Here is a 13,431-nt window from a genome sequence, read left to right on the forward strand (position 1 = left end):
ATATTTTGCAAAACTTTAATTTATTTTATCATCATAAAAACAAAAACAAAAAACATATCAAAATTAAAAACAAAATGGTCACACAACTTCTAACTCCTTTTTGCCTTCACAAGTTTGTTGTTGTCCAAGTACAAATGTTTTCAATACAAATTTTATCAAACGGACAAAATTGTACTCAAACTACTGCTCTTGGATAAAATTGCTAGAAAACAATTCTAGAAAAAAAAAACACCATTCTTAGAAAAGTTTATTGCCTGACACGCACTTAGTGTTCAAGAATCGCAACGGTGCTTCTGGTGATGCTTCTCAACTGCTGGAATCCTCTCCGTATGCATTCTTGAGAAACCTCGGGGCTTAGACAACAAATTCCAACTGCCCATAGACGGGCTGTAACGCATATATTTTGAAGAACAATGGTGATTCTTTCATTTGAATTCTCGGCAAAGGAATGATATTGACATTTTTTTTTAAATCTGTTTTGACTCAGAGAGAGAGAGAGAGAAGACTCCCATAATCAACATACGCAGTTACGCACTAATGCAAGCAAAATCCTGACACAGATAACAAGCATGATGCATCCGACAAATTGGAGAAAGATAGGAGTTGAGGGTGTTCTATTGCCAACAAAATTATCTAAGTTCGAAAACAAGAATTTGACGTAACATGAATAGTTCTAAAATGCAATCTTATCTTAATAAGGAAAAACCAAAAAGACAACCTAAGTTATCTTAACAAGGAAAAACCAAAAAGACAACCTAAGTTTGGAATAACGAAGTATACTACTTCAACAATGTCCCTACTCATAACATAATAATCCTAGAAGGAAAACCAGTTTTGCCAGTCTTCTAATGGTTTTGTGAATAATCAAAGCTCAGGGGTTGCTGATAGAAAGGAGCCTGCAACAGAAATTCAAAGAACAAAATCATCAGACATAAGACACCTTGAAGACTCATTCTCTGAGATACAACAACAAAAAGCAACCACTAAAATCCATCCGGGGCTGAAATATCTAGCAACAATTTTTTTTCTTCCAAGTCTTCAACCCAACAAAGTAAAAAATGCTACTGATGCTAACAATAGTTCTCTAAAACGCATAATCATAGAATCCTGGTCAGGTACTATCTTGTAATGCACAAACAGTTTATAGAACATCTTGTGATCATTATGCTTGGAATCAGTTATATGAAATCACGGATTCTCCAATCACAGACAACCCTCGACAAGTCTGACACTATAAGACAAAGATCAACCAGGTATAACACAGTTTTTGAGAAGGCAAAAATATCGTGGAGTAATTTGGTTTTACAATGTACCAGACAATGAATCTTCCAGAAGACTGGATTGTTTACCCATAGAAGTGTGGCATGTATTACCACATCCCTGTCTGTATGAGCAATATAGAAATATCCATGGTGAAAAGCATTCAACCATTTACTATGCCAAGCTATGCAATCATACAATAAAACGCCACAGTAAAGAGGTAAAAAGAAAAAAAGGGCTAACCAGACGCCAAAGGCTTATGCACAAGCACAGCCTCTCAAATACAGAAATAACAAGATAAATCAACAAAACTTGTTCCGCAAAAGTTTCATAAATTGAAGATATACGCCAATCAGATCTATCCCAAATTTTTGGATATATGTCATTAAGTACAGGCATCAAGAGGTCAGAAGGGCCAGTGAGTTGCCAGGTCATACATCTGACCATCTATTGTAACATAAATCGAAAGAAATAAAAGATGACCTAAGTTGCCACAACATACTTTCTTTTTATGTAACTGTAGAGAACATTAAAGTTACGGAAATGTGACATACCTGAAAGAAAGCATGCCTAAATTGCTCATAAGACTGTACATACATCATAGCAGGATTTGTCCCCTGCATATAGATAGCATCTCTAGAAGTTGGATTCAATCCCATGGCACAAAAAGGGCTCATAACTGGAGTTGAGGATGGCCTATAGCTGAAGGATGTTTGAGTCTGAGGCAACCGCGGAAAACCTGAGTCATATTGCACAAATGGAGGCTGAAAGCCCTGAACGTTGAAATGTCCCATGCCAAAGCCCTGATTTGGTGTCAGGCCCCTAACATACCTGAAGCATCAGCATATGCAATGAATAAGTTTTGTCTGTTTACAATGGCTCTTGTTTATCACAACAAAAGGCAAAGAGGCATACCTCTCATAGCTGCGGTCATAATCAGGATCATAACGATCTTTCTCCCTGTCTCTGAAGATAGCAACTCTAGAGATACCATCCCGAGTGCTAGGAATTTTTTCTAATTCATCTACAACACTCCGGGAACCTTCACTTTCATCCTTGAACAAACAAAAATTTCTTCTGTCACTTGCTGCATAGGATGCACCTTCTGAGTCAGAACCACCAGAGCTACTGAAAATACGGGCCCGTGCTCTGTCATACTCTTCTTTCCTCTCTTCAACAGTTCTTGCAGGATTGCTTTTTGCTCCAAGTTCACTGGCATCATTTTGATATGCTTTACTTGGCCTTGGCCTGATGGCAATCTTAACCTGTTCAGGCTTATCACTTTCTGTCTGTTTTGGAGGGACCTCAGAGAGACAGACAGTAGGAAATCTGCTTTCAGATGTTTTCCTGACCACTATTCTTGTTCCTAACCCATCCACAACATTTTCCACCACCATTGACTGAAGGCCATAGTGTTGAGCAATACGGTGTGCAGCTAGTCTCAGGTATGAAGTTGGGAAATGCTGGAACTCAAACTGATGTTGATCAGGATTTTGCATAAACTTCTGGATGTCCAGCTCCATACGCAGAACTAACATTTAAAAACTTCTGTACGTAAGAGGACGTATAGCATGCAGGAATTATACAAACAATATACCATTTTACCATCTGCCCGAACCCACTTCCTACTTGATAAATCTAATCTACACTAAACACCAAAGGGGGCAAAATGCTAGCATGGTTGGAACTTACATCAACTCTTACAACTAATAGCCAGTAAACAAATACAATATTTTTACAGCCATTATTTTTATGGTTGATTCTGGATTGCAAATATTCCATTTACAGGTTCACAATATTGAAAGAGATTGACACAATCAAACTGCTCTCACTGAAATTTTGGGAGTTACAAATTAGAAGTCAATTTGATTAGGCATGACCAGTTTTGCAAGTAAACAACTGACGTCCAATGAATCCTAGAAACTAAGTTCTTCCTACAAACGGGAACAATCCTAGCGTATGGAATGTTCCGAATAAACCTATAGATCATCTAGTTAAATGTTCAGCAACATACATTATACGCATACACGGGAAGAGGGAGACAGGGCAGCAGCAATATAAGTGAGCAATGAGCAATAAAAACCACAAATTAAATGCATTCAACTAAACAATGATCCTTTTAAACGAAAAAGAAAGAAAAACACTAAACAAGGATACTGTTTGAATGACATAGTGGTCAGGAATCAGTTCTTAGTCGAATATGTGTGCATGAACTTCCAATAAACCCAAATTGCAAGTTTAAGCAGCACTAATAGTAGTAGAAAACATCCATGTTAACAATTAGAAATTCAGTATAGAGTAACTATGGAAATCAATTAGTAAAAGCAGGATTAACATCATGACAGGGAAATAGATACCACTCAAATTAGGGGCCTGCAATTAGTGAACAGCTTCCTAAGTGCTTGTGCTGTCCATTGGCTTCACCATGAAACAGAAAATTAAGAGAACAAAGAGCAGAACTGTGAGGGTGGGAAAGAAGAAGAAGACAGCAGCTGAGCAGCATATCGAGGAAGGGGGCAGAAATCAGAGAAGAAAGAAAGAAAAAACAGAAGCAATAGGGATAAGGAGAAGAAGAAGAAAAAAAAAGAAACAAAACAGAGGTGAGAAAAAGAAGAAATTAAAGGGAGACAAGGATTCATGCCTGAGAGTGAGAGCAACTCTAATCTTCATTCACTAATTCTGCATTATCCTTACAAAAGTGCTAAAATAGGCAATTCTATTCTCTCTTCTTCTTCTTATCAATTGCTACTTACTATTATTGACATTGTTGAGATAGAGACTTTGATATTATTGTTGATGCCATGCTTGTTGTGTGGTTCAATTGACTACTGACTATTGTTGGACAGTTCATTTGACATGAAGAGTATTCATTGAAGTTGCTACGGAAGTTTTCAAAGTACCTCTATTGCTACTTATGGTCAAGATAAAAAGTTTTTTACATATATTCTTGTTATTCCAAGCTAGAGTCTTGATATATATACTTAAGCTTGAGGGTAGTGTTAGCAATTAATATTGTATGGGGCAAGACCTTTGTGTCCCATGGGGGTAGCGCAAGGGTCATGCAAATGCTCATCGTTCCCCTTTTTTAGTTTCTATCTAGTTTCAGTTTGCTTCCTTTTCTCTTATTGTTGCTTGGATGTCAAGCAAGTCTACTTTAGGACGGAAAAATTTGTCTCCTCATATTGGAAGATATTTAAAGATCTCCCCAATCTGGAAAGATACTTGAATATCTTTTCTAGATTGTAACTTTCAGCTATATATGGATTGGCCTTAGAACGATGATCAGTGGACCAAAATTGTAGCCTTAAGTGAAGGCTTTGAAACAGCCTCACAGCAAAAATTATCGGGGCAAGGCTGCGTAGGGAAAAAAGGAAATATCAAGTAATTATATTTTATTTTGCAAAACGGGAAGGAGAGAAATAATAGTGAGAAGATATAAATTTTTTGGGGGGAGGGAAAATGGGAAGGAGAGCAATAATTGTGAGAATTAATTACAATTAAGTGAAAGTTCAGAATTAGAATTTTGGACATAATTAATTATATCGTTTTAATGAACGTCTGAGGGTATACTTGGAAGTAAAAAATTTAACCATCTTCCACGAGTTCATGCTTTTATAATAGTAGTATAATATGTCGATTCTACAATAGAAGACACTACCGCACAGCCTTTTTGTCCCATTGTTTTCTGTCCTCTTTTCCAGGTACAAGTTTTAGAATTTGGGATTTTTATGATTCAAACTATGCTCTGTAATTAAAGTCGGGATTTAAAAAGTCAACCTTTCTATCGACTTTAGTCATGATCGACAAATGACGAGGTGCTGAAACTTGACGATAAGGAGATTCCTCAAAGTGATTCTTTTAGGTAACTAGATTCAATTATAAATAAAAGAGGTAATATAAAGGATGATGTTTCCCAAAGAATTAAAATATGGTGGATGAAGTGAAGAGATGCATTTGGGGTCTTCTGTGATCGATGTATTCCATTAAAGCTTAAAGGAAAATTCTACAGTACCATTGTTCGACCAGCTATGATATACGGTGCAAAGTGTTTGGCTGCTAAAAATAATCATATAAGATAAACTCAGTGTAGCAGAAATGAGGATGCTAACATGGATGAGTAGCAAAACTAGGAAGGGACAAGATAAGGAATGATCATATTAGAGTTGGTTTGGGAGTTGCTCCCATAAGTGATAAGCTTTGGGAAAGTCATTTGAGGTGGCATGGCCATGTTCAACAAAGACCTATAAATGTCCTTGTACAGAGAAGTGATATATCTAGATTGAAGGAACTAGAAGAGCTAGGGGTAGACTTAAGATAACTTGAAGAGAAGTGGTGAGAAAGGATATGCATAGCTTAGGCCTTGTATCTAGCACGGCCTCAAATAAAACTGATTGGAAGGTAAGAATCCATGTAGCCAACCCCATTTAGTTGGGAGAAGACTTTTTGTTGTCATTGTTGAACCTTTCTGTCGACTATTCTAATACATAATCTCAAGCTATCAGTGCCCTACAACTCTACGGTTTTTAGATTTATCAACCCATAATTTTGGATGATCTTCACTAGCTCATGTACTATGGTGTATTCCATGTTGTCAACAGAATACTATAAATGGAATTGACCATCTACATTGTTGGCATTGGCCATCTAAAGTTTAATTTATAGCAATAGCCTATAACTTGAGCTGCTACTCCACTAGGGTCATCTATCTAGTTAACCAAGAAGACAATGAGTTTCCAATGATAGCCGGTAATAAAAACAACATATTCTAACAATCACATCCTAAAGGCTCTCAGACTTTTAAGAATCATCAGTTGAGATAAAATGGTCCATTACAAGAACAAAAACTTAATGTATTATCTACACATTAATGCAGGCCTTGGAATGGTTTGCTCTAGTGGGCTTTCAAGAAGGGGAATTAGAAGATTAGGCAAAGGAGGAAGAGCAAAATCACATAAGAGGAGGAAGAGGAAAGAGACACACACACACACCAACCATACACACTATTATATATATAGAAAATTACAAGACTTCTAATTTAAGGCTAACTTCCCAAATAAGTGACCAATTCAATCCAAGAAACTAAAAGTAATTGGAAACTAAATATCCTAAAAATCAAATTTCTAGAATCTAAATCCAAAGTTAGTAAAATAAACAAATACATTATTTCCTTAAATAATATATTTCCTAAAATCCTACTAGAACTATCAGCCCAAGGATGTGTTTCTACATTAACTCTCCCAACATTGAGAAAAACTCGCCTCCTCGGAGTTCTGTTAAATGAGAGAACATTACCATATGATTGGCATCTACAAATATTGAAATTTGATGGAGCAAAGAACCAACAAGTATTAGGGTCAATAGCTTATAGTCTTTCATTGGGAATCCTCTAATGGGCTTTCACAACCAAAATTGGACCGTCAAGCAATCCTTCATTTTCAACTTTGATCGAACCATGCAAATCAACTTGATAGTTGCTTTCATGGGTCTCAATTTCTTACACATCTGGCTCATATCCTAAGGATTGTAACATGCCTGATATCGTATCATAGAAAATAAGGATTAACATCAGCAAACTCCAAAAGTCCTGTTATTAATTAGAAAGCTCTTATTGCATTTTACAGAACTGATACTGGATCAAATGGAATATACTGTCTAGATCTATCTCCATGTAGTGGTTTATGATAATAATGGGAAACTTGTCAATAAGCGGGCAATCGAAGGAGCAGAATGGTAAATAGTGGAACTCTATAGGTGGATGGCAGGATTTGTAAATAGAGGGATTTCTCTAAGAAGAATGGTAGAATTGTAAATAACCAAAAGCCCATTAGTAATGGCAAAACTGTAAAAATTAAAACTCAATTAGTGGATGGCATATGTGTATATATTAATGGATTAAAAACACAAGAAGAATGTCTCGTATGGAGAGAGGGGTAAACTTGGAAGTGGAGAAAGCAAAGGACAAGAAAAGCAAGACAAAAAGGGACAGTTTAGTATAGAATAAACAATTACTAAAACAAGCGAAAAGGGGTTTCATGGGGATGGGATTACCGTTGGAACTAGATTTCCTTCCCCTTTTAAAACAGAGGAGAATGGCAGAAGAGTGGAGAGAAGCTACTACTCGCGATGGAACAATGAACCAACAGGGAACTAGGTATGCTTCCTTTCTTTTTCCCCTTATTATGCTGGTCTCTATCAAATGTCTCTAATTCTCTTCTTCTTTCATGCTCTCTTTTTATTTTTCTGAAACTTCTCGCGCATCTCTACAACTTTTCTTTTTTGTTGGGACACCCTCTAGTTCTGTTTGATCTTCTTCTTAATTGTTTCTTTTCTTTCTTTCTTTCTTTCTTTCTCTTTTTTATTCTTTCCTGAAATTTCTATCCTGCATCTCTGCTTTTGCAATGGCTCCTGCAACACCTTGTTTTCCTTTCTTCTAAATTGTTGTGTCATACGGCAAAATTAGTGAAGGAGAAGAGGGCATAGAGGAAGCAGAAGATTGATAAGGGTGTCAATTTTCAGCCCGGATACTAACTAATCCGAGCCTGGGAATGGTCTGCTAAGATCAGTTTTCAAGGAATGGGAGTCAGAAGCATAAGAAGAAAAGGAACAGAGAAATATTGCAAGCCAGCCGCATACAGGCTCTCACAAACACAAATTCGTAATTTTCAAAACTGTTTCTATGATGGGGGATTACATCATATATATAGAAAAATACAAGACTTCTAATTTAAGACTACCTCTTTAAGTGACCAATTCAAACTAGGAAGCTAAAACTAAATATTGTAAGGACCTAATTTCTAATAGATAAATAAAATAAACAAAGGCATTATTTTTCAAATAACATATTTCCAAAAATCATAGGAGACCCATGACTCCAACTGAACCTGTTGCATATTAGTCAAGAAACATGGTTACGTTGGGTCAGCCCAAGGATATATTTCTGCATCACACACTTATGATATAGCAGTAAGTTTCTAGGAATGACTCAGTTCAATAAAGATCAATGATGCTACCAAGGAACTAGCATTCGAGCAGAACCGATAAAAAGCGGAAGAAAATAAAGAGATCATTTACTGGTGTCTGAGCAATAAAAAATAAAGTTCTCTTGAGTTCTGCTAGATTTGAGTTCTAATAATAATCTAACACGTGTTGCTACAACTTGAATCCCACTAGATTCCAGTTCTTATAATAATCTGACATGTCTCGATATGACTGTCAGCATCACTGAAGAAAGACAGTAGTCTCCAACTTCAAGTTTGAGCAGCCCATATCAAGTCAAACTTAAAAAAAAAGCAATGATAAACGATACCCAAGGTAACCATAAACGATAAATATCAGGGTGATTTTCATATTGACGAAGTTCAGATCATCAAAATCAGGCACAAATAACCATAAATTAGGCATACTCAGTTATATTAAAAAAAAAAGGGACGACCGGAAAAGCACAGTTGCCTTTCCTTTGGGAACGCAGTAGATCTACAATGAATTGATAGGGAACAATTAAGACTTTAAGTATCTAAATTCTAGCCCAAAACAAAACAATTGAAAGGCAATTGTAAAAGCAAGAAGTGCAAACAAGTTCAGATCCAACGTCAACAAATAAAATAAAAAGAATAGGACCGATAGAACCAAACCCTAATACAAACAGAACAAGTAAACAGGTAACATAAAACCCCATTGAACAAATAGATCAAGAAACCGTTGACAATGTCAGAATTGAATCATAATTTGAAGCACGTAAACAAATCCAAGCTAAAGACACACGGCAGAAACCCGTCAAGGAAAAAAAGAAAAACCAAAATATCACATACCAATTAAAATTCATCATGTATAGACCATTATTCATCAGCAGAAACCAAGATTTCGCAGTTAATGGAAATAAATTCTTGAGAGAAATCGACGACAAAAGTTAGACTAATTTCAGCAAATCGGCAAGAAAAAGAGGGACACTCACCTGTAAGGCGATGGCGAGGGTTCTGCAGAGCCTCTCTCAGGAAGGGATCCACATCCACCTGAGTAGCACCAGAAAACTCATTTTCATTCTGATTGCTGGAGTTGCTATCGATCGCTTGGGGAGGAAATTCCATATCGGTCGCGGAGGAGAAGAAGAGCTTTTCTTTTGCTTCCCTGCCTTGTTGCTCAAACGAGAGCTTTTCTTTGGTCCTCCTACCGCTACTTATTATTCAAGTGGTGCTTCTTCTATTCTCCTTCCCTGTCACGGAAGGATTAAGAAGAAGACTTCGCGTCTTCTCCGCATCAAAGTCCCTCTCTATCTCGGAAAAGAAGAGTGAATTATCTGGGTTCTGAGATATTTATATCTCAAAAAATAAAAGAAGGAAAGACAAAAAGACACTAAAATCTCTCTAGCGCTCCCAAGACCGCGTGAATCTGAAACGTTGCCACTAGTATCCACTCATACACCTGTCACGTTTTGATTCACACATGCTGGATCTGATTTTCAATCTGGATGCCATCCTCTTTGTAACTTTTTTTCTCTAGATCTTACTCCATCTCAAGTTGCATGAACCGTGCCGTGGATATAGAGAGATCTTGGATTTGGAGCAACTCCGGTTGACCCTTCCTTGATCTCCTATTCCTTGATCTCCTATTACTGCATATTCTTTCTATTCATATCACCAATGTTTAGACTTGGGTAAGTATGGTGGAGGAACGTCAAAGATAGGTTATCCTCTATTCTTCCATTCTCTTGTTTCTCTAGTGAGATGTGTTGAAACCCAAATAATTATATGAGCCTAGTTTCACCTCCAGTTGAAAAGTATAGAGCTTCGATTGGCACTCTCGGGGTCTATCAATCAATCAAGATGTAGACCAATTGAAAATACAGTCATAGAATTATCAACACCTAGGCGATAGCAAATCAACTTACCTCTTTCCTAGTAACTTTTGTTTATGAGGATGACCTGATTATATCTAATAAAACAATAGGTCTAAAACTTACTGATTAATGAAAGCAAGTTTTGGACATGTATAGGAAATCTCAACTCTTTGTTGGAAAGAGAAAACAAGAGCTTTCTCTAGTAGCAATAGCAACATGGGGCAATTTTGAAAGACCAGGACCGATGTAATCTCATTTACATCCCTCTCTCGTGGCGGTGTATTTACATGAAGTAATCACTGAAAGGAGCCAATGTCAAAATCAAGGTCGCTAGGACTATTAGCTAACCCTACATAAAGTAACACTTTCAAGGGTGCAGCTCTTCAAGTGAAAATGAGTTTGGCCTCTAAAAATCCCCCCTTGTTTCTAGATGTTTTAAGAGGGGTCTCTCGAGGACTAAGATTGTCACCTGCACCCAGCCGGTACCCTACCTGGCATACCCAAGTGTGTGATCCACAGCCCCGAAGATCAAATATCGAGGAGATCATCCTCCCACATATACAATAACATAATCATGAACAAGATATAATCAAAGTAACATTATGTAATGAGATTCAACATCAAAGGAAAGCTTAGGTACATTAGACCATACGAGATCATTGAAAAGGTTGGACTAGTTGCATACCAATTAGCCTTACCCTCATCTTTAGCCGGTGTGCATGATGTGTTCCACGTATCGATGCTAGGTCTACTTGTGGAAAATCCTAGGCATCTCCTCCAGCAAGAACCAGAAGGTCTAGGTGTTGATCTTACTTATAATGAAAAGCTAGCGGAGACCTTGGATAAGAAAGACAAACAGTTGTAGAATAGGACCATACCTTTGGTGAAGATCCGATAGAAGAACTGATACTGGAGAGTTAGATCGAGCCGGGTTCTTCCCCCCCCGCCGGAGAAACGAACGACAAGATGAGATCAAAGATGGCTCTATCTCTTTGAAGAAACAATATTCAAGGACAAGCGTGCCCCCTCTTACTTATGGATGTGAGGTGTGAACACCCTCAAAACCCTAATTTGAAATCATCATCAAAGGGATAACTATCGCATAACCTAATGGTTATCTCGGGAGTCCTCTACTAGCCCAAACTAGTGGAAGTCTAAAGCTTGACGGATCTTACTAATGAGATCCTACGACTAACCGAAGAAGGCTAGAGTGCATGCCAACGAGGGAGATTCGAAGGTACACCTATGGAAGAAGACCTCCTACCATACAAGGTGAGGGACTTGGATCAAGGAGAATACTATCCGAGACTCGAGTTCGGATGCACATGTGGATAGACCCAAACAAGCGGCGGCTATCTAGATCACCTTCCCGTTTCTTCATTCATTAACAGCTATGTGTTTCTAGCGAGCCGTTTAGTGATTAAGTTCACTCAACTGGACTTAGCCTTCGGAGGTGGGCTCCCGACCCCAGTTGTCCTGGGCCACATCCCACGCCGTTTTGTAGGACATCACGTGGGGATCTTGGGAAATTGATGATTTTGAAACCCTATTTAACGATTTTCCACCCGAAGAAGCTTCTTGGGAGAAACAAGACAAGATGAGATCAAAGTGTCCCTATCTCTTTCGAAACAATTTCAAGGACAATTTTTGAAGGAAGGGGTGGAAGTGTCACACCCCACCCGTCGGTCTCGGTTACCCGCCCGACAACCCGTGGGTGCGATCCGTCACAAGATCCAAGGTTTTAGTCTATCAACAATATTTAAGACAAATAAAAATAATCAAGAGCAAAGAATATTCAATAACTGAATTAAATGAATTACAGGAGTCCAAAATACTCCAATATCAAAAAAAGGAAAGAAATAAAGAATAAAGAATAAGACAAAAATGAGGGCAGCGGAATAATACAAAAAGTGTTTATATCAATTTCTTTCCGCTTTGCTTTTCTAAATCTAAAAATGAACTTACACTGGAGTTTAACAAGGTGAGGGGTCCTCCAATTCTTCTCTATTCGCCGAGCAAACTTTGACCACCTTTCGCCTTTGACCATCAATAGGTGAGATAAGCACACTCCATGCACCTACGAGGAACTCCCACACATGCTATCTTCATCTCCCACTGGCGGTGCCACATCTTCTTCATACGGGATGGTTCCTTCAAAGGAAACCAGCCCATCTTCAAATATAAATCCTTCTTATGTGCAGGCTAATAAACATACAAAGAATAAAGGAACTGAGTTCTAAAGAACTCGGAGAAGAAACAATCATAAATCTCATCCATCATCCAACTAATGCCATGATACAAAAATAATATGAATGAATGCAAAATATGAATGATACTATGATTTCTAACTATGCAAGTCTCTAACAGTTGACATGCTTTAAGATAAACACCAACCCTCCTCTGGGTAAGTCTCAACACTCTGATCCGGCAAGGACTGGTTACCTCTATAGAGATCCAGGGAAAAAGGAAAAGTCCACATCTGGCTCACAAACCATGGTTAGGGGTTAAGTCCACACTCTCTTACCACGACCATTGGTAATGAGTACTGGCGCATGTCGGGGTTTCTAATCCAATGCAAGGTCATAATGGTTACATGTCTACATGAAGTCCAGATACATCCCCTATGGCACCAACCAACTCGGTTCAAGTATCCTTCGCAACCTAGGAGAAAGAATCCTCATGGACTGGATACCTCTGTTGGACTCCACTCCTTAACCCTATGGTCATCCACATATTATTGGGGCGGATGCTCTCATGATTCCACACGACACCCTGTCCGGTCCTTGGACATCCATGAGCCCAACCCTAACATATGCAACCCTACCATTTATATGACTAACAGTGGACCACCAAGTCACATCACTATCATCACGGGTCACTCGGTTCCAATCCCCCCCTGGAAAGGGTAGTAGCATGTGGGGTACCTAGCCATGCAAATCTAGACTCATCCTAATTAATGTCATCAATTAGTCATGATAGTATTGAAGGTATCAGCAGGCATGTGTCCCATTCCAGACCTTCCGATATCACTAGCTAAGATATCCCAAAATGGATACACCCCAACTATCATAACCATATACCAATTACCATCAATCATATAACATTCACAATCATCACAGGTAAGTATGAAATCAAGGCAAACAGCAATAGTATGATTTCTAGAATTAAATACAACTACATCAGCATATAATAATAGAAATTAAGACTAACAACTATACACTAGATTAATATGTTACAAGTATATGTAGATAGATAAGATAGATTGTCCTTACTTGCATATAATTGGAATGTCCGTAAAATGGAATCCGATAACTATTAGAAGACTTTTCTTTCAAACA

The 13,431-nt window shown here is 37.9% G+C and overlaps 1 protein-coding gene across 1 annotated transcript; it reads right to left on the reverse strand.

Annotated features, from left to right (window-relative positions):
* Positions 1 to 671: 671 nt before the first annotated feature.
* LOC149002377 (uncharacterized) lies at positions 672 to 9,557 on the reverse strand. The gene is made up of 4 exons (XM_089136835.1): positions 9,212 to 9,557; positions 2,176 to 2,791; positions 1,815 to 2,091; positions 672 to 896 (listed from the first exon to the last, which is right to left on the reverse strand). Exons 1-4 carry the CDS (start codon positions 9,342 to 9,344, stop codon positions 846 to 848), a joined length of 1,077 nt encoding a protein of 358 aa, XP_088992961.1. The 5' UTR covers positions 9,345 to 9,557; the 3' UTR covers positions 672 to 845.
* Positions 9,558 to 13,431: the final 3,874 nt, after the last annotated feature.

The sequence above is a fragment of the Hakea prostrata genome, chromosome 10, assembly GCF_041222555.1.
Source record: "Hakea prostrata isolate BN-2017 chromosome 10, UWA_Hpros_2, whole genome shotgun sequence".
NCBI classification, from domain to species: Eukaryota; Viridiplantae; Streptophyta; class Magnoliopsida; order Proteales; family Proteaceae; genus Hakea; species Hakea prostrata.